Source organism: Paramisgurnus dabryanus, chromosome 15 (assembly GCF_030506205.2).
Source record: "Paramisgurnus dabryanus chromosome 15, PD_genome_1.1, whole genome shotgun sequence".
In the NCBI taxonomy this organism is placed as follows: domain Eukaryota; kingdom Metazoa; phylum Chordata; class Actinopteri; order Cypriniformes; family Cobitidae; genus Paramisgurnus; species Paramisgurnus dabryanus.
Window position 1 is genome coordinate 33,391,382 of NC_133351.1, and position 22,448 is coordinate 33,413,829.

The 22,448-nt window shown below is 42.2% G+C and overlaps 1 protein-coding gene across 4 annotated transcripts in view; it reads left to right on the plus strand.

Moving 5' to 3' along the window:
* adam23b (ADAM metallopeptidase domain 23b) overlaps window positions 1–12,451 on the plus strand; it is a 51,507-nt gene extending 39,056 nt beyond the window's left edge. Inside the window, exons 25-27 of one of the 4 annotated variants that reach the window (XM_065293176.2) lie at window positions 23–113; window positions 4,037–4,161; window positions 8,178–8,200. In XM_065293176.2, the coding sequence (XP_065149248.1) occupies window positions 23–113; window positions 4,037–4,046 (101 nt within the window). In that variant the 3' untranslated portion in view covers window positions 4,047–4,161; window positions 8,178–8,200. Of the gene's footprint in view, window positions 1–22; window positions 114–4,036; window positions 4,162–8,177 lie in introns of all 4 variants that reach the window. The other 3 variants (XM_065293177.2, XM_065293175.2, XM_065293178.2) reach the window with 3 other exon arrangements.
* Window positions 12,452–22,448: the final 9,997 nt, after the last annotated feature.

Here is a 22,448-nt window from a genome sequence, read left to right on the forward strand (position 1 = left end):
TTTTCCACACTTGCCCAAACAGGTCCCAGTGCCACCAATCTGATCATAGGCTCCATCGCAGGGGCAATCCTGGTGGCCGCTATAGTCCTGGGTGGTACAGGCTGGGGGTTTAAGTAAGCACCAGTCTGCATGTCTGTTTCGGCTAGGCCACACCACACCTGCAGCTTACACGTGCCATGATTTGAGTTTCTGCTACAGGTGCATGACCCTCACGAGGACCTGCAAGCTAAATCATGCAGAACTAATACAAAGCTTAAATGCAGCAAAGTCTAGATTAAAGTTAAACTGCAGCAGAAACTCAAATCAGCTTAAAGGACCCAGCTGAAGTCCTGACCTGCATGTTAAATTTACCCACAACCTCAGTGTTCATTCACCAGCCGCAAGCTTTACGTCACACCACAAGCTGCGGAAGGCTGAATCTGCATATCTGAGAGTCGGCCCAATCAGCTTTCAGAGAATAATGTAGTGAATGTCAATGCTGCAGCATTTGGTCTCAATCAGAGGCTTGTGGTTCAATCATAACTGCTGATCTATCATCATACAACATTTGAACTCAAAACACAACATGAGAGAAAACATTCACAAGCAGTTTTAAAGGAAAGTTCAACAAAAAGAGAAGTCTGTCATTGTTACTCACTCTAATGATATTTTAAATCTGTACGACTTTCTTGTGTCTGCAGATCATTTCGTAGCCCAGAATGTGCTGGGAACTTTATTCCATACGATGAAAGTGATTGGGGATAGATAGATAGATGCCCTTAAAGGAGCGGTGAATCAATAAATACATTTTAACTTGAGTTTTTTTATATAAGAGGAATACTTCAGCGAACATCTTGTAAGTTTCAGAACTGAAAGCATCCTTGTTACTCTTATTGACACCAAGACAGGTTCTGAAATGTGCCTATCTATGACGTAGTCGTGATTTTAAACACCACCTCCAAAAAAGAATGGCATAGACATCTTTTGTAGCCCTACCCACAGGTTCAGGTATAGTATCGGTACATTCACATGGGCGTAGGCATTAACGCTTCACATTTACTTTAATGGATGAAGTCATGCGTTGCCAAACTGAATTGTAAATCCGTCAACGTGGCGTCACTGCCTTTGCTCATGCCAAAAGTTGAACATCTCTCAACTTTTCAAGCGCCAATGTGTGCGTCAGCCAATCAGATCGTCTTATGCAGATCAGCTTAACCTAGTGCGAGCCAGCCAATTACGTTTATGCAAGACCGGAGTATGTGTTGTGGCCACTGTGACTGGCTCTAGGCCACGCTTCAGACAAGCCTTCCGTCAAGCGTTAATGCTTTTGCCCCGTGTGAATGTACTGTTACAAGTGCCGCTAATCAACAAACAAAGATTGCCAAAGTTTGTACGTACAGTGTCCGGTTGTGGAAGAACACAGTCGCTGTATAACCTTCCCTTAGAACCTAACAATGCATGGTTGAACTTTTAAAGAAGTTCCAGCTTGCGTTAGGTAAACAGAGTGTTTGTTTGTTTATTTTATTGTACTGTTGATTTATTTGTAAAGTAGCCAGAAGTCGATGTTGGATTTGCAGAGAGACTTTGATTAAAAAGCAATGCTTGTTCCATCAGTATTGGATCTGACAGGAATGTCACAGTGTCTTAACACGTATATTTTACTAAAAACATTAACGATTTATAAAGGACCAACACTTATAATATAACTGTAATTTAACGTTAGAAATATACAAAGTAAGTGATAAGGCCGCGATTTAGATTCTTATGCGCGCATACTGTGTTGTTTACTGTGATTTAGGCAAGTTGCGTTTGAAAGGTCCAACACTCAACAAACAAAGCTTTTTTATCAAATAACTGTAACGTTACGTGTTAATACCTTTATTTAACCAAGAAATAAACCTCACTGAGATTAAAATCTCGTTTATGGGAGTGTCCTGGCCAAGAGCAGCTGAGTTTACATAGACAATTTTACATTGAAGTTACAACACACAAATATACAACAAACATCGTTACCTAAATATAAAAATACATGTGATTAAAAACATTTACACGCCATTAATTTACTCTGATGATTGTTTAATAAATATTTAAACTGACCACAAGACATATTAAATTAGTTAACTTCATCTCAGTTTGGAGCAAATTCCAATCCGAGGCCGCAACATATAAAAACGAGGTTTTACCCATCTCGGTTCTGGCAAAAGGCACACACATACTATAGGACTGTAGTGTTCATAAGAGCAAACTCACAAGCACATTAAAAATATAGAAAGTTAGTGATAAGGACTATCACTAGTCCTTAAGGTTGCTATTTAGTAGGGATGCACCGAATCCAGGATTCGGATTCGGATTCGGCCGAATACTGGGCTTTTTGACGGGGTTCGGGTTCGGCCGAATCCTATAATTTTTTTCCACCGAACCGAATCCTAGGCTTGCGCTACGCTGCTCGACTTCACACGGCCGTTGATTACACACATCGGGTGCTGACGTGGAGATGAGCTTTTTCTTTCGGTGAGCTTTAGGGGCTGGACACACCAAAACTTTTAAACACGGCTGAAAACGCCTTGAGGACGTCAAATGCCAGCTGTTTTTCAGCCAAGCGCTTGGTAGCTGTGATGCTTCAGCTGTGAGCCGGTTGGTTGCTGTGGTAATGTCCCGCCCCTCCTCCATTGTAATTGGACGGCCGTGTGAAAACGGACATTGACGAGCGGAGCTTCTCACTCAAAGTTAAATATTGTTTTCAGCGCGGAGCTGCTTGCTTATTGGAAAAACGAGCGTGTCGCAACGCATCGCTTTCATTATGCATAGGCTTATGGTAATTGTCAAAATAGTTTTCCAACTTGTCATCCTGGCATAATGTACAGTTAAAATTTTTTTAAAAAAATGAAAAATACATGCTGTGGACGTTGTATAATTCATTAATGTGTTTTACTGTGTTAATGGAATAAGGATGCGAGTAGGATTCGGTATTCGGTTTCGGCCGAATCTTAAACGGTGGATTCGGGATTCGGCCGAACCAAAAAAATCTGGATTCGGTGCATCCCTACTATTTAGATTCTGATGCGCGCTTACTGTGTTGGTTACGGTAATTTAGTCACTTCGGGTTTTAAGATTTGTTACCATATGCATTGTCATTTTTGTGAATCATCTCTACCACCCAGAACCTCTTGTGGCTTGAACATATATTTGTTCGGCTGCTATTTTTACACATCCGAGCTTTCAAAACAATTCCCCATATGAAATGACGGAGTTGAACGCCATCCAATCATAGCAGTAGGCGTTAACGTCCAGGTCTTCAATGCGGCCCGCTCATCAAAACAGAGCATTTCTCCAAAGAGCATCAAAAGCAGGATACAAAAAACAGCCAATTCACCGCACCTTTAAGCTCTATAAATTCTCAAATCATCTACTGAAAGTCTTTTCAACCCACAAAAAGCTGTGTGTGAGAAACAGGTCAAAGAAAAAGTCATGAAGTCATTTAAGATCACCATGAAATTTAAGTGAATTTTTTTATGGAATATTGTGGTGCTTATATAACTATTTCTATGCACTTCATTATTTTTTTAATCCACGTGTGCCCTTAAAATCTTTAATTATAAACGTTAACCTCCTTGAAACGACCTCTCTTCACTTCCTGTCACAAGGAATGGTGCCAAGTTGGGGCTATTGGAGACTTGATTTAAATTAGCAATTAACACAGCTGAAGTTCCAACGATTCAATCAGTTCTCTATGGATGAAATCAAGTCCCACCCTAAATTTGATCTCATTTCAGAAGCCGTTTTACTCGGGTATATGTCATGATATGGAAAAGAAGACAACATGGTGACTTTAAAAGACTCTAGTTCTGTGGACAACACTTTAAGCATCACAGACCTGTTTCTATAAAGTATCAGAGACCTAAAATAAAATCATACAGGTTGAAAACAACATAAGAGTGAGTACAGGAACAGAATTCATTTTTTTGAGTGAACTTTGCTTCTAAGTGATGAAGTGTGTGGGTCTAACTAATGAAGGAATTTGGTGAGACATCATCATAACCCTTACACTCTCTTTCAGTCCTGGGTAAACTCAAGAGGAAAGCAGGGTAACAGCCTTTCTGACATGACATGTGCTCCTCACGCCCTGTGCCGGGAGCACCAGGATCTGTCTACTTGTGGAGGTGCTGGCTGGCACACAATCTGGTACAGACAGTTCTCACTGGCACTGGTCTGCTTGACCCTGTCCAGATATAGTGACATCTCACACAACTATCACATCTGCATGGGGGAGTCCTGGAAAGCAGTCATTTCATCTTCATAGTTTGATCATTTACTGATGTCATCTAAAGGAGCATTCACACTGACAGCTGGGATAACCGTATCTAGAGCTCCACTGTCTTGCACTCCTATTGGTTAATAAAAACAGTTCATATAAAGTGAATATAAACAGTCATGTTTATAGCTAACTTCCTGACTAACACACTCAGTTTAATGGCAAAATTACCTTTTGAGGTTATTCAATGCTGCATCGTGAACATGACAATGCTGTTACAACATATGCTATAACATGCACATAATTATATTGTATACTGTCAGAATCACTGACATACATTTTATTACATTTTTCCATAATTTTTCCCAATAGTTAATTCTCATGATTTCATACATTTTCTATTAGTTGCACTGCTTCCAGTAGTGTATTTTTATGTTGAAGTTTTTATCCAATCATATTTCACCATCATGTGCTGTCAGGGTCAGAATCATCAGTGTGGGCACCTAGCTTTAAGGTGGACATATCATGAACATCTGACTTTTCCCATGTTTAAGTGCTATAATTGGGTCCCCAGTGCTTCTATCCTTCTAGAAAATGTGTCAAAGATCAAACCAGTAACTTATTTTTGGTAAATAAACTCTGGGGACACCAAAGATTTATTTGATATCTTTATTAAAAAAAAAAGTATTTCAAATGTCCTCTTCAAATGAATGGCAATGAAGCTGTTGCTTTAACCAATCAGATTTCGATTTGGTGACTCCAAGGCCATCCATCATGCGTAGTTGATTGGATGGTCAAAGACCGTACTACCAAACTCCATTTAAGTAAACATTAAAGGACAAGTTCTGTATTTTACACTTAAAGCGCTGTTTTCATATTGTTTATGCGCTGTTATTCCAACAGGTTTTATCGTAGTTTTTGTCCAACTCCATTGACTTGTATTAGATGTGCTGTGAGGTACGGTGTTACTCCGCGCCGGGAACGTTGTTTCTATTCTTGCAATTTGCAAAGGTGAAATATCGCCACCAACTGGGCTGGAGTGTTTATTATTCAAGCTCTCAACGGAAGAATATACGGTTGTGAGGCGTTTGGAAAAATAGGTCCACAAGTTTACAACGAATGGTAAAACACCTGTTGGAAAGCATCTTTTGCAGCGATTTTTGTGTGAGCATATCAGTGAACAACCCTGACCACTCGGTGAGTTTCATGTCTTTGTAAATGAAAGTTTAATGCATTTTATGACGGATTGTTCCAGTGCACCTATACACCCATTGTAGAGGTGGGGGTGATACAACAAACATCCGAAAATTCTCGGGCCAGCATCATATGTCCAAATTTCAGTCAAAACCGTTCTATTTCATCATAAACAATCTGAAAACAGGGCTTTAAGTGTAAAATACTGAACTTGTCCTTTAAGGCCTAGTTCACACGTACACGTGTATTTTCAAAACTGTACCTTTTTTATGCACTTTTATAAAAACTCCTGCCAGGGTGAAGATTTTTAGAAACTCTGGTCGCAGCGTTGCCAGTGAAACCAGAAGTTTTGGTCTGTGATGTACTGCGGGGCATAGACATTATCAAAAACACCTCAAAAACTTACGATGCCTATTGGAGCGGACAGCGCGGCCGCCATCTTGGATGGGTCCCCAATACGCCCCATCCTGCATTTATTTCTACCAAGGAAGGTGTATCCCCAACCACAATAATCATTACTCCACAAATTTTTATTGGATTTTAACACGGTTTGGTTAAACGTAAGTAACGTTAGTTACGATGACATAATATTATAAATGGTAAAATAACCAAAATGATTGTTTAATCTTACTGTGAAAGGTAATCCCATGGGATCTGGTATCACTACTGCGCCGGATATTGCAACCGTAAGATGCACAAAATAAGGACATAGTTGCTCGTCCTCCGTTGACTCCGATCGACTCTAGTGCTAGCGTAGAGGGGGAGAGCCAACCAATATTGGGACGACGATGGATTACATTCCGATCTGATTGGCCAACATGGCTTAAAGGTTAGGGATATATGGCCATCTGTTGGTTTGGCATGCTCTTGACAGCGCTTCATACCGGTTTCAGCGTGTTCGTGTGGATGCAGAGATTTTGTTAAATGAAGGAGGAAAAACTCTGTTTATAAAATACCTGTGTATGTGTGGACTAGGCCTAAAGCCGGGAATACACTGCAGGATTTTTGCCCTCTTATAAGATCATTAACTTATCACACTGTGCGACATGGATAGTTTAAACTCGGGTACGACAGGCATGTAGACTGTACGATGATGACACGGAAGCTTCGGCGGCTGCGTCACACGTTGCGATAAGTCACCAGCATGCGCTCGTGGTTAACAAATACCAGTACGCAGATCGTAGCAGCAAACACACTGTGCTGTGATCATGCTGAATTTCTGACACTGTCAGAAAACTATCGTAGACTATCTTTGGACGCAAGACCAGGAAAACGGCCGTCTTTGAACCTCTCTCATTGTACGACATAGGACCACCGATGAAGAGCCATGATAACAGAAATCGCGACGATTGTTTCACGATGGCAATCTTTTGTCTAGGACGGCCAATAATCATGCAGTGTATCCCGGGCTTACGACATACAATACCAGCCAAAACTATCTAATGTTATAATTGTATAATTATGAAGCGTATTTGACTAAACAGCTGCTATTAACAGAAAGTAAAGGGATTTTGTACATTCAGTACATCATCAGGTACGAGACCCCTGCGATCGTGGATAGGTATCTGATTATAATAATGTGAGATACCTATCTGGGATGGTAGTTATCTCTGGAGACTGTGAACACAAATAAGCACAGCTTATATTATATTAACAGCTGCTTATTAGCGTGTGTAGAATCGAGTCAAAATGGTCTTGTTTTTTTTGTTTTTTTTTGCGAACAAATCTGAAGATCTCCCTTCAAGAGATGGCTGTCTTTGATGCAACCACGTTATGCTGTTTTTTGTATGATGCTGATGGCGTCAAAATGGTGGTATAAAGAGGTGGATTTACACTGGCACAATACCCACAGCTTGCACTCCATCATGCAGCATTGAATTCCCTCAAAAAGGATTACATTCCCTCATATGTAATTCAGTTCCCTCAGAAGAGATCAAGAGGTCATGCTTGCATACTTTAGGCATCCCTGTGCATCAGAACCTGGGAATGCTTGGTCTTGGTGACGCGTGACTCTCTGTCGCCTGTCCGAGCGTGCTTCAGACACCGAAGGTCAGCTACATGCTCGTTCTCTTCTCAGGGAACCAGGTTAGATATGTCACTGAGAAGGCAACTGTCTTCACATTTGCATATTTGCATTTAGTTTCTGGCCTAAAGCTAAAGGTTGCTTGACATAATGTTGTTGTTACCACTGATGTTGCCTAAAATCATTAATAAATAAATTGCTGTCAGTGTGAAGCCCTTAAGATCTTAATTACATGCACACCGAGCGTGGCATGTTGTTCTTCTCTTTTCCATTTCTGGCCTGCCAGTCTATTTGTCCCGGTCTGCTAATACATAGCATGGCGACACAGTGCTGTTCTCTGTAGATCTGCATCAGTTTCACAATTTGTAGATTATATATCATTTGATGATATTAAGGACTGTGTGCAGATGTTGAGCTTTATGATATTAAAATAGGTTCTGTGTAACTGAAGCAGAGTCACAAGGGACGATTCACATTTCTCTCTTTTGCGCACGCAAATACGTAATTCGGATGTTGCCACGCGGCAAGCGCGCTCAAATATAGAGTGACGTGGCAACTTTTCGGAATGCTATGCCAAAAGCGCATTGGAAAGAAAAAGGGGAAGCAATGTGATTTTCCGCACGGTTTTAGATGTGAAATGTGAACCGCCCCTTCTGGTGTATTTCTATTGTATTAGTTTGCTTCTCATTAACATTTTTCCTTCCTCTGCCTTTTCTTTCATAATTCAAGAACAGTGAAACGGCGAGGATATGATCCGAATGCTGGCGGCATCTAGTGGACAGAAAGAAATGCTGATCTCCAGGGCTTCAGTAATCAGCTGGGCTTCTGTTTTTGCTGCTATTTTCAGGCATTAGGGTATACTTGAAAATATTATACATAATAGTGAGGAATTTAATAATACCTTAGTTATGTAGCCACTCCCTTTTTTATAAAAGTCTTTTTGCCATTTCACCCTAAAAGTTAATCAGATCATCCTTACATGACAAAAGCATGACATCACACAATCCAGCTTGGCGGTTTTGGCACCCTGATATAAGGATATGCATGGCTAAACTAATGCCTCCACGGTCATCAATCTCCAGCAGAGTACAGCATTACAATCTGTGAAGAGATTATTGATCTCAGATGCCCATCATTTCTTTTTGACAGAGGTTATTAAACGCTGCATGCCTAAGTTTTAGAGAGACATGTGCAGGGGCGCAATGAAGAGTTTCAAGGGGGGTATGCGAGACAGAATTTTGGGCCCCTTTCTTTAGATGATTGTTTGATTTTCATACTATAATGTGTAGCTATAGAAAATTACTCAATTGAGTGCGTTTATTTAATTTTACAAGTCGCATTTGCACCTAAAAATAAATACATGAAGCAAAAAAAAAAAAAAAGATTTAGGCTATTCGAAAAATGAATACCATTTTAATCTGGAATTGCAGAAAACATTTACATGACTGATTTTAAAGAGATCACTAAAAGAAGAATAATGCATGGAGATGCATTTCTGAATCTATGGAAATCTATGGAAGGCGCTTTGAAAGTCACGGCAGTCGAGTTTTCTGTGCGGTTTTAGAAGCGAAATGTGTACATTTATGTTTAGCCTATAATAGTTCATTCTTCAGAGTTCAATTTAATTCATATTGATGATCTTTATAGTCCATTTAGTCCATTTAAAAATGTTCTTACAAACCGATTGTATTCATCAGAAAACACCACTTATATTCTCTTTATGTCGTTGTTCTCTGTGCGTGTGGTGTGTGTTTCCCGTAACCCCCACACGCGTCCTCCACTCATGACAAAAAGCGTGGTTGGCAAAAGTTTTAAAAATTAATATGACGTTGATTTTTTTTAAAGTGTGTGCCTCGCCCACGCAAGCCCTTAGCCAGTGACACAGAAATTGCAAAAAGCACAATCGGCTAAAGTTTTAAATATGACGTTGATTTTCAGTCAAAAGCATGCCGCAATCATCAAATGTGCTGCTGATGGGCATTTAATTTCTGTGCACTGAAGGCTGTTTTTTGAAAAGCGATAAAAGTGATATAATCCATAATATGATTTTGCACATCCAACAACAACTATATTATTACAAAAATAATACTGCATGTTTTGGCATTTGATAGCATATTGCAGTAGTTTATATATACGTAATGATGCACGGTGTTCTTTTTAATGTTCTTTTTCTTTAATATTCACAACACTTATCAACAAAACATTCATTAAAATTAAGAGACTAATTATATTAAACGAAATTTATTTTAAGCAAACATTTGAAGCAAACAAAACTTAAATTAAACTCGAAAATTATGTCTTATGATTCACTCTATTTTTACCGTCATTAGCCCTCAATCCATTACAACGCCCAATATATAGCGTTTAAAATTACAGTCTTAATAATCGAATTAAATTGAAACAAAACAGTAACAACATTACAACAATATTTAAACAAAACAATACTTAAACATAAATATAGAACAGACATTCTCTATTCGGATACATGTTAAAAACAATCTGATATAGCGTTTATAATAGCTGCACTAAGGGCTAAACCTCCGTTGCAAACCTGAATAAAAATGAATCACTTTCACTATGAAAATAATGCGCTGTCACATTAAAACCAGCTCTTAGTCATTTAAAATTTAACTAAATTACAATGGCTAAGACAATTCTCCTATTTCATGTTTATTTAATAAAGAGTCCACAATTGCAGAAAATAATATTTTTAACTACGCCTTTTAATTGTCCGTCTTAGAAATGCATTGGCCTATTTTTCAGCAGTCGCTATCCTAATATTTCCTTAAATAAAGGCCTTGCTGTCCTTTTGTTTTAACACATATTTTTATTTTTCATGAAACATTTTACGGTTTACGGATCAGCACGAGCGCTTTTTAGTGGCATGTGAGATCTTACCTTGAAATGCCAAACAGTAGGGCTTTCGACTGTTTGTGGTAACTTAAAAGGATTGCATCCCTGATCCCAAACCAAAATGTTGCCTACCCACCCATATCCATACCTGGGGCCTCATTTATAAAATGCTGCGTAAAAAACATCCTACATTTGATCTTACGATCATTTATCAAAAATGCGTAGGTGTGATTCATAAACCGAACGTACGCGCAGAAAACGCGCGTATCCCTTTCAAATCTATAAATCGCAAATGAACTTGAACTTGTGCGCGCAGCCGAGCAGTTTCAGATCTCCGCCTTTAAACGATGCCTAATTTATGTCACAGACATATAAAAGAGCACTTGTCAATGTTTAAACACAATTTCGAGCAGCAAGAATGGCTAATATTTCCAAAAACCTGCAGCAATCAGACAAGCAAAAGTGCGTACGTCTGCTCAGACCCTGACGTGGCGCTAAGCACTTTTCCACGTCAAAGACAGTTTTTATAAATATGGACTTTGCCGTGGATTTTTGCGTACGCACACTTTACGATCAAATCTGTGCGTACGCACGCTTTATAAATGAGGCCCCTGCACAATCAAATTAAAAACCACCAGAACCGCCAAATATGTAATTGCATCTACTAGGTCATGCTTGCACGCTGTTTTAAAAAGTGTCTCAATTTTACTTATCACAAAGTCATTTACATTAGTTTTTTAAAGTTATTCATTTACTTTACATTTTACTATAGTGTTAATAATTCAACGTGTACGACAAAAAAAAATGGAAAAGTGATGACGGTGGGGTCCCCTAGCGTACTCATGGGCCCTTATGCCTTGCATACTCTGCACCCCCCCTAACGGCGCCCCTGGACATGTGTTGAGTAAAAGTTTAGGTCAGATTTCATTCAACACATACATGGCAATGTAGACAACTTAAAATATTTTTTTCTCAAACCGGCATGTTTTTATACCATAAAACACAAGAGGAGATGCAGAATATGGATCACATTTTTTATTGGCTGAAGGTGGGTTTGAAAGAGCTTGAAAAAAGACAAACACTGCAGAAATGATAAAGCTGCCCAGTTCTGAAGCCATATGTTCAATATGTGTGAATAAAAAAATCATATGGGGTGAAGATATGTATACATACTGTACAGTTTCTTTAAGAACATGGACTGCAAGTCATTTTTAACAGATCATTTTGTCTCATTTGATTGTACGTTTGTTGTTTTCTGCCTATTTTCAAGTCACACTGTTTTTTAGCAACATTTATTTCAAATCAGTTTAGTGCTTTTACATGCAAGTGTTAAGTTATTTGCTCTGAAACGGGGATGTAAGTGAACACCTAATGTATAGATGCTGTATGTCACCTGCCACTTTGAATTAGTAAGTGACTCTAAGCCAAAGATCTAAAGAACAAATGTATGTTTGGATGTTAAACACGGCACTTTACTGTGATGTTGATTCACCTGTGAGATAAGGTAGTGATATGGTTACTGATCACCTCAAACACACCGGCAATAATTCAGTCCTTCAATTACACCGTACCTTGTTTTACCTGTTAAATCTGCTTACCACATTTGTCTTATTATTCAGACCTTATTATGAAGTCTTTATTGTCCATATCGTTCACCTTTAGCAGTCAACCATTGCATGAATTCACTATAGTGGGCTTATTACTCTGTAAGTATGAAGTGTGATTGCCCGTAGGAATATACAGTATATTTCAGAGACTGCGCTGTGCTATATGTGCATGTCAGCTACAAACCTTTTATTTACTATGCAAAAGAATTTGCTGCACAAAGCAAAAGGATAAAACAGCAAAATATTATTTTAAAATCTCTCATTTGCCCCAGTTCTTCATCCATGATGATTATGCCACGTTTCACATATCAGGAATTATACAACTGTTTCTTATTATCCTAGAAAGGAATGAATGTATTTTCTTTTCTTAAAAACATAAAAAATAAATTCTGAATTACATTTCACATTTGAGGTTTCAGATGCGAACTGAATCACTTTTCTTTTTTGTCATTAGCACTATCTTGAGCTGCTGTTATTCATAGAAATCCATAATGCATAAGTAAAAGTCATGAAAATAATAAAATCAACAATATTTTAAATGTTTGAGTTTGATTTTCTGTATTCATTTACTGAAAATTTCAAAATAAAGAGTTATTTTATGCATATTTAATTAAGATAAGAAACGTGGTATGGGACTAATTAGTATGCTGCTATATAAGTAGTAAAAATAGTTTCTGTTTTGTTGCTGGGGTTTTACTGTTAAACCTCATTCACAGAGCACTTTGGTCCCAGAAAATATCCGTAAAATTGGCAGACAGGTTTCTGTGTGAACGCAAACATATCCCGTAAATGTTTCGGATAGAGGACCTAGTAACATTCCCATAACATTCCCGGAAAGCCCACTGTCTGAACAAGACGCAGAAACAATCCTGTAAGTGGCGTGCAGCAGTAAGGATGCAACAATGAAGTTACGGTTCACCTCTTTAAAATGAGAAATTTACATGCAGATTAACATTCACGACGAGAAATGTCTGCAAACTGGACTGAAGCAGGTATCATGGAGCTCGTCACGTGCTGAAGCTGAGATCATTCAGCAGCATAAAAATAGCGGGGTTTTAAATGCACATTAACTGTCATAGTGAGAAATGTCGAAATGTTTGCAAACTGGAATCAGAGTTCAGGGAGCTCGTCAAATATCCACTCTGAAGCTGAGATCATTCACCAGCATACTAGAACAGCGCGTCATGCATTCCTTTATAATCTTATCATAATCAAAAATGCATGCAAGTGCTTTAGAAAAATAACGGATAATAAGCAAACTTCAGACTAAAAAGATTAAAGGACTTTAAACACGTCACGTATCTTTACAGGATCTTTAAGGCATCTGTGTGAACGCACAAACAGATTCCATAAATCATTGGCAGTGTGAATGAACAAAAAATTAAACAATCCCGGATACATTTCTCGTGTATTTTCCGTAATATCTGTGTGAAAAGGGCTTTAATGTTAATGCCTTGAATTGAAAGCATTTACATTGGAAATGTTTAATAATCTGCTTCTGTTTCAGTTGAGTGTTAGTTATATTTAGCTTGCTAATGTGTGCTGTTGCTGTTGTATAATAACTTTATATTTCTAGATTTAAGTAGAACTAGCATGATTAGATAATAGTAGCATTGATGAATTTAACTCATTTTTACTCAGATCAACTCAATTGGTAACCAAAAACAATTGAGTAAACTAAATCTCAATTTAGATCATTTAATTGCGTGCAACCACTTACCCTAAAAAATTGCACAAATTCAATGAATAATTTTTTCAGTGTTTGTTGTGTCAGAAAATTTTAAAAGATTTTTAATTGGAAAACTAATGTAAATGTGTGATGAGAGTCTCCAGGAGCAGATCTGAAAAACAGGTTAGTTTGTGCCAGGACCTGTGCGCTAGAGCAGCATTGTAGGAAGTAGAAATTCTGTTCTTCCTCATTGAATGTGACCCAGATACACTCTTAAAAATTAAAGTGCTTAAAAGTTTCTCTGTAAAAAGTGTTTCTGTGCCTTAGTAGATTTAACAAAAACAAATTAAGTAAACTGTATTAAAAAATTTAATTTCTTGTTTTTTTATCAAAATATGAGTTAAAATAACATAGAAATTTGAATAATTTGAGTAATTCGAAATGAACACATTATTGAGTAAATTCAACTTAATTTCATTATGTATAATCCATTTAAATTTGTAAGAAAGAAATTAACTTAATAATTTTGTGTTAAAACTACATGAATTATTTTAGTAAACACAACTAACTAGGCAGTGGACTTGCAGTTCCCTTTCAGTCGGTCACTACGACGTCACGTCGTGACCGACGAATTGGGAACCGCTCCGCGGGTGACCTATCTACTTCGAGAAACTATAAAAACGCCAATGAACTTGGCATGCAGGTATTTGCATAATGCCGGCGCCGCCCCGCCAGGTGCGTATATAAGCCGCAGGTGCACAATACCAAATTAGCTTTTATTGCTTCGAAGCCGGCAGACATCTGCTCTCGAGAAGCTTTCTATCTGATCTTCGTAGATCCTGTTCTGGAAGGGAAGAAAATAAGATCTCAGCTTGCTGAAGTTGGTTGGGCAAAGACACCTCAGCGGAGGCTCGCAGTGTTTTTTCTCCACCCTTTCTCTCTCTCTCTCTGTCTCTTTAATTTAGGACTTGAGTTCGAGTGAGTGCGTTGCCTCTCCCTGTGTGTTTCACCAGCTCGCACAAAAGAGTGATTTCCCTAAAAGAGCAGCACGTTTGAGCTTTGTGTCTTTTTAAAGACAGCCACTCATTCGTGTCACGGTCGGGGTCGTCTTTTTAAAGATGGATTTCCGTCCGTGTTCGGTTTCTGGATGCGGTGTGTTCATCGCCCCCCGGGATGGCCACCAGCGTTGTCTTTCGTGTCTGGGGCTCCAGCACGCAGAGGCAGCGTTGCGTGATAGTTCATGCTCCATCTGTGAGGGCATGACTATGTCGGATTTGCGGAGACGGGTGTCGTTTCTCCGGGAACGGCGCCCGCCTTCCAAGTCTGGTGCTGCTAAGAGCGCAGCTACCAGACTTGCGAAGGATGATCTCCGTATAACGGTGCTGGGTCGGTCTGCTGGTTCGTCCAGCAGCTCCCAGCGCCCTGATCCGTTGCCAGCGGAGGTCCCGATGGAGACGAGCGGCCCGTGTTCTACGGTGTCCTCGCGCTCTGTCGAGCCTCCACCCGACGCGATGTCCACCGTAACATCGGAAGGGGGGTTGTCAGCCTCGGACGTCGATCCGGATCCGCTCCCGCCTTCGGGCCAGGTTGCGGCTTCTGTGTTCGACCCCGAGATGGCAGCCATGCTCGCTCGGGCGGCGGAGGCGGTCGGCTTGGAGTGGACTAAACCTCCCCCACCTGAACCGTCCCGCCTCGATGATTGGTTCTTCGGGGGTGCCAGGGCTTCTCAGTCCTCGCCTCCGTTCCTCCCCGGGGCTCTTCTAAGAAGCGAGGAACCGGTCGTCAGCAGCCCGCCCCGCCCGCTCAGCCCGCTTCAAAGGGTGGAAAAAGAAAATCGAAGCGGCCCTGAGACGGGCGACCTAGAGATGGAGGGGATCGCTCTTCGGGAGATGGTGAAAGCACCACTCCCCCCACCGGAGGAGGGCCGGTTGGGGAATCCTTTGTTTCAATTTTCTGTTCCGCCGACTTTTCAGTCGGCACCGACAATTCCACAAAAAGAGCGAATTCCACTTCCATCTCTAGGTCTTCAGATGAGCGCCGGAGACACGAGCGGGCTCATAACCCCCCCTCGTTCTCCGACTCATCAGAGGAGTACGAGAGCAACGCACGGGCTCATAACCCCTCCGCGCTCTATGTCTTCTCAGGGGAGAGAAGACAATCACGGGCTCATAACCCATCGTCTTCCTCCCCCTTCGCCAGAGGGTGCATCGAGTGGCGTGAGGTGTCTCCAGCAGAGCCTCCCTTACTCACCCACCCAGCAGCGGACTCAGGTGAGTGTTATCATGCACAACACTGCTGTCGGTGCGGCCAATACGCACACACCGGCGATCACCTCCGTTGCGCCCGCCGCGGGTACTCCGATCATGCCTTTAGTCCCTCTCGCACGGTGTCTGGGGGCGTGGGAACAGCTTCCCAGCCCATCGCGTTGGCTTTTACACACGATTCGTCTCGGCTACGCGATCCAATTTGCCCGGCGTCCCCCCAAATTCTCCGGCGTTCGTTTCACTGCGGTGAGAGCTGCCGATGCGCACGTCCTCCGTGCGGAGATCGCTGTCCTACTGGCGAAGGACGCGATCGAGCCGGTCCCTCCAGCCGAGATGAGGTCGGGGTTTTACAGCCCTTACTTTATTGTACCCAAGAAAAGCGGCGGCTTGCGACCGATCCTGGACCTGCGTTCGCTGAACCGTGCACTTCACAGAATGCCGTTCAAGATGCTGACGCCCAAGCGCATATTTCCATGCATTCGTCCAAACGATTGGTTCGCATCCATCGACCTGAAGGACGCGTACTTCCACGTATCGATTCTCCCCCGGCACAGGCCGTTTCTCCGCTTTGCGTTCGAGGGGCGAGCATACCAGTACAAAGTCCTCCCATTCGGGCTCTCTCTGTCTCCCCGTGTATTCACCAAAGTAGTGGAGGGGGCTTTAAAACCCCTGAGAGAGAAAGGTGTGCGCATTCTCGCGTATTTAGACGATTGGCTCATAATCGCTCAAACACGTCAGACGCTGTGCGATCACAGAGATTTAACTCTAAAACACCTCGCTCGTTTGGGTCTTCGGGTCAACTGGGAAAAGAGCAAGCTTTGCCCCGTGCAGAGAATCTCTTTTCTCGGGATGGAACTGGACTCGATCGATTTGACAGCTCGTCTAACAGAAGCGCGTGTACAGTCGATTCTGACTTGCCTGAATACATTCAAGAGCAAGAGCGCGGTCCCGCTGAAACAATTTCAGAAGCTCCTGGGGCATATGGCAGCAGCCGCAGCTGTAACTCCGCTCGGACTGCTTCATATGCGACCGCTTCAGCATTGGCTTCACGATCGAGTCCCGAGGAGAGCGTGGCTGCGCGGCATTCACCGTGTTATCATTACACCTGCGTGTCGTCGCACTTTCACTCCGTGGTCAGACCGTGCGTTTCTCCGAGCCGGTGTGCCTCTGAGACAGGTCTCCAGGCATGCAATAGTATGCACAGATGCTTCGGACACGGGGTGGGGGGCCACGTACGATGGGCTTGCGGCTTCGGGGGTCTGGACGGCACCCCAGCTGCATTGGCACATAAATTGCCGAGAAATGTGGGCTGTATATCTTGCGCTCGTCCGTTTCAGCAACGAGTTACAGGGCAAAGATGTATTAGTTCGCACAGACAACACTGCGACCGTGGCGTACATCAATCGTCAAGGCGGTTTACGCTCGCGTCACCTGTCGCATCTCGCCCGTCATCTCCTCACTTGGAGTCAGAAGAATTTGAGGTCTCTTCGTGCCATTTACATCCCAGGCACGCTCAATGTAGAGGCGGATGCGCTCTCTCGGGCTGCGCGTCCCGGCGAATGGCGACTCCACCCCATTGCGGTTCAGCAGATTTGGAGACGTTTCGGCAAAGCGCAGATAGATCTGTTAGAGCGTGCTGTTGGTGGCACCGTATTGGACAACCAGGAGTTGGTTTCCAGAACTCTCTCTCCTCGCGACAGCCCCTCCGTGGAAGATTCCCCTGAGGAAGGACCTTCTTTCTCAACAAGAGGGCACATTATGGCACCCGCGCCCCGACCTGTGGAACCTCCATGTGTGGTCTCTGGACGGGGCACGGAGGATTTGAGTGATTTACCGCAAGAGGTATCTAACACTATTGCTGCTGCGCGAGCGCCGTCTACGAGACAGGCTTACGTGCTTAAATGGAACCTGTTTGTCGACTGGTGTTCTTCCCAAAGTGAAAACCCCCGAGAATGCCCGATTAGTGTTGTGCTTTTATATCTCCAGCGTCGTTTGGAGAATAGGCTGTCACCATCCACTATTAAGGTCGATATCGCTGCGATATCAGCTCCCCATTCACCCGTAAACGGTAGAACAGTGGGTCAGCACGACCTGGTCATTAGATTTCTTAGAGGCGCTCGAAGACTGAATCCTTTGCGTCCTCCCTCTATTCCTCCTTGGGACCTGTCCTTGGTGCTGAAATCACTCCAGGAAGCCCCATTTGAGCCTCAGCATAGTGTGAGTGTTAAATTTCTTACTATGAAAACATTAACTCCCCTTGCTTTGGCTTCTGTTAAGAGGATAGGGGATATTCATGCATTTTCGGTCGATGAATCGTGCCTTCAGTTCGGGCCGGCTGCATCCAGCGTAACACTGAGACCCCGGCCCGGCTTTGTGCCCAAAGTTCCCACCACTCCTTTCAGAGATCAAGTGGTGAACCTCCAAGCGCTGCCTTTGGAGGAGGCAGACCCAGCCATGGCTTTGTTATGCCCTGTTCGTGCACTACGTGTGTATATAGACAGGACGCAAAGTTTTAGGACCTCAGATCAGCTCTTTGTTTGTTACGGTGGTCAGCAGAAAGGAAAAGCTGTCACCAAGCAGAGGATGTCCCATTGGATTGTGGATACTATAGCCCTTGCATATCAAAAGCAGAATGTGCCTTGTCCATTTAATTTACGTGCTCACTCTACACGCAGTGTGGCATCATCTTGGGCACTGGCTCGCGGTTCCTCACTAACAGATATTTGTAGAGCTGCAGGCTGGGCGACACCTAATACGTTCACAAGATTCTATAGTGTTCGTGTCGAACCGGTTTCCACTCGGGTTCTTTCTACTAACTAGTTAAGAATGCCGAGGGTCGGCTCGTGTGTCGGCTTGGAGCCTCTATTTTGGTGCTGCACATCTGCACCAATATGGAAGGCCATCGGGGCAAAAACGTCTCAAAAACTGTTTTTGCCTCTCCTCCACCACCCTATAGCTGGTGTTGCGGAGCATCCGCTGTCAACCTATCACTGATGTATTCTCTGTAAACCTGTGTAGGCTAGGCGCCCACATTTGTCCCCTACGTGGGGTTCATTTGTGTGTATACTCCGTGGGGTACTAATCCTCCACGTTTTCCTTAGCAGAGCTTGCTCTGCATCTCTCTGCATACTATGTTTTGTTCAGAGACTTTTTATGAGCAACCTTCGGTTGTTTCATATATTAATGTCATCCATTCAACCTTCTTAGGGGATGGCTTCCGCAGTGTTCTAGCTCCGCTCAGTTTAGACGCTTCCCCAGTTCGCTGCTTCACTATCGTGGGTTAAGGAACAGGTAGTGACCGGCCTTCTGCATTTTGCCTTAGGTTCCGCCCCTTACGTGGAGGGCGGAGGGCTTTTGCAGGCACTGGAAGGGTTCAGCTGCAGTGGCGTTTTGGTAGGGATTCCCGATTCGTCGGTCCCGACGTGACGTCGTAGTGACCGACTGAAAGGGAACGTCTCGGTTACGTATGTAACCCTCGTTCCCTGAAGGAAGGGAACGGAGACGTCACGTCCCGTCGCCACAGTTTGCTGTTCCATTGCTGTTTTCAGGCCGGGCACTGTTGCTCGGCTTCTCAGCAATAATATAGCTAATTTGGTATTGTGCACCTGCGGCTTATATACGCACCTGGCGGGGCGGCGCCGGCATTATGCAAATACCTGCATGCCAAGTTCATTGGCGTTTTTATAGTTTCTCGAAGTAGATAGGTCACCCGCGGAGCGGTTCCCAATTCGTCGGTCACGACGTGACGTCTCCATTCCCTTCCTTCAGGGAACGAGGGTTACATACGTAACCGAGACGTTCCCAGCATGCTTTGCATGGGACTGCATTTGGATAGTAAAATTTGAATTGAAACTTTTTTGTTTTGTTTTTAACTAAAAAGAAAGACTTTTTAGTGTTTAATGTTCATTTATCTTTGACTTCGATAGTTTCTAGTACAATTAGTTAAAGGCGGAGTCCACGATGTTTGAAAAACGCTTTGGAAAAGGAGACGGGCCGACTACCAAAACACACTTATAGCCAATCAAATCAAATCAAATGCCGGATTGCGTATGTGTGGGGCGTGTCTATCAACAGAAGGTCCAGATTCTATTGGGGTAGGGCCGTGTTTGTTTAGGTGATTTCAAATATCAACATTGGCTTTCAAACATCATGGACTCCGCCTTTAACTCAACTCGATTTTATTGCATTCATATTAAGTAATGTTAGTGTGTTCAATATACTTAAAAAAGGTTGCAAGTTGACTCAACCTAAAACTTCCCATGCAATCACTTGCCTCACTTTTTATAAGTTAGATCAAGGCATTACTTTTTAAAGTGTGATGCCATATAGAAGAAAATTTTTTTGGTTCGTCAAAGAACCATTAAGATCTCTACAGAACCATTTCTTTATAAATGTTTATCATCTGAAAGACCTATTTTCACGTACCTGTATGAACCTGAAAGTTTTTCAGATGTTAAAGGTGTTTTAAAGAACCATTCATACAGAAAAGGTTCATCTATGGCATCATCAAGCACAGGGGCATAGAGTGTATCGGCATAGGGGAAGCTGCGGCTGCTGAAATACTGATTTAGGAGAAGGTGCAGCTGACTTGGACACCGGTCTTGAAGAAGATGCAGCTGACTGGAGGTCTGGATTGGGGGAAGCTTCAGCTGACTTGGGGAGGCTTTTGCCAACTCACCAGCCTTGGCAGGCCTTGCTTTCTTCTTCCTCCTCGCTCACAGCAAGTTGGCAACATTGGGTGAGTGAGGAGAACTTGAGAGGGCGAGGATGGAAGGGAAGGGGTCATTCCCCTGAAGAGGCTCTGCTAGAGATTGGACTAGCCTATTTATGGTTCATCATAGGGCCTCAACATTTGCATTTCCCATGCTTTGAGGGCCACATTGAGGAAGGTGTTAAACATGTCCTATGTGCCACCACATTAAATCCAAGACCTTCTGCTACCACCAGGAACTCATTTCAAGGGTATTGAAATTACCACATATTATATAATGTTATACTATAATGTTTATTTGGTTACACATAATCCCTTCTGTCAATCAGCAATAGCTGAAAGTGTATTAATGTGTATTATAATTTCAAGCCTTGTATTACCACTGGAAATCCTGGCAATTTTAAATAATTTATCATTTCATTTTTCTCTTTTGTGAGGAAGGTTGTGGTTGCAAAGAATTCAACAAATGTTTTATATCAAATGCAGTAGTATGTATGATTTTGCTAACAAAGTGCTGAATAGTATTAACCATTTTGCAAGAGTTTTATTTATTTATTTATTTATAGGTGGATTTGTAAAAATGCACTATTGTAAGCCTGAACACTTGACATGGCCTTGAAAGACTTAAAATTTGATAAGTATCTGCACCAAACCTGTGAACTAATGACTTGTCACCGTTTAGAAACCATTTAGAAACACACTTAAATTCAAGGCTGCCAAGGTAGTAAGTGTCATGAGACTATAAACACTTCAGTATGAAAATATAACTAGATGGTAAAGTTTGAAGACAAACTTTATGTTGGCTTGAGAAAGCGTAGCCTGAACGTTTAAAACGGTTTGACATAAGTTTAGTTTAGTAGGCTATCTGGCTGTTAGTATGTTTAAGTATGAAGGTAGCATGATTTACCATGAAGCTAGCATGATGTTAGCATGATTAGCATGAAGCTAGCATGATGCTAGCATGATTAGCATGAAGCTAGCTTGTTGCTAGCATGATTAGCATGAAGCTAGCATGATGTTAGCATGATTAGCATGAAGTTAGCATGATTAGCATGAAGCTAGCATGATGCTAGCATGATTAGCATGAAGCTAGCATGATGTTAGCATGATTAGCATGAAGTTAGCATGATGCTAGCATGATTTGCATGAAGCTAGCATGATGCTAGCATGATTAGCATGAAGCTAGCATGATGCTAGCATGATTAGCATGAAGCTAGCTTGATGCTAGCATGATTAGCATGAAGCTAGCATGATGCTAGCATGATTAGCATGAAGCTAGCATGATGCTAGCATGATTAGCATGAAGCTAGCATGATGCTAGCATGATTAGCATGAAGCTAGCATGATGTTAGCATGATTAGCATGAAGCTAGCATGATGTTAGCATGATTAGCATGAAGCTATTATGAAGCTAGCATGATTAGCAGGAAGCTAGCATGATGTTAGCATGATTAGCATGAAGCTAGCATGAAGCTAGCATGATTAGCAGGAAGCTAGCATGAAGCTAACATTTATTGCGTTGCTAGGGTACTAAGTTTGGTTGCTAGGGAGAAAATTGGCATCCCATAATGATCACCCTTCAAGCCACAAGTAAAACGGTCCAACCCCCGTGTCTCTACAATGTTCTGATGCGGAGATATAAGGCTTTGTTTATTCCGTTACTAGGGTACTAAGTTTGGTTGCTAGGGAGAAAATTGGCATCCCATAATGATCACACTTCAAGCCACAAGTAAAACGGTCCAACCCCCGTGTCTCTACAATGTTCTGATGCAGCGATATGAGGCTTTGTTATTCCGTTGCTAGGGTACTAAGTTTGGTTGCTAGGGAGAAAATTGGCATCCCATAATGATCACACTTCAAGCCACAAGTAAAACGGTCCAACCCCTGTGTCTCTACG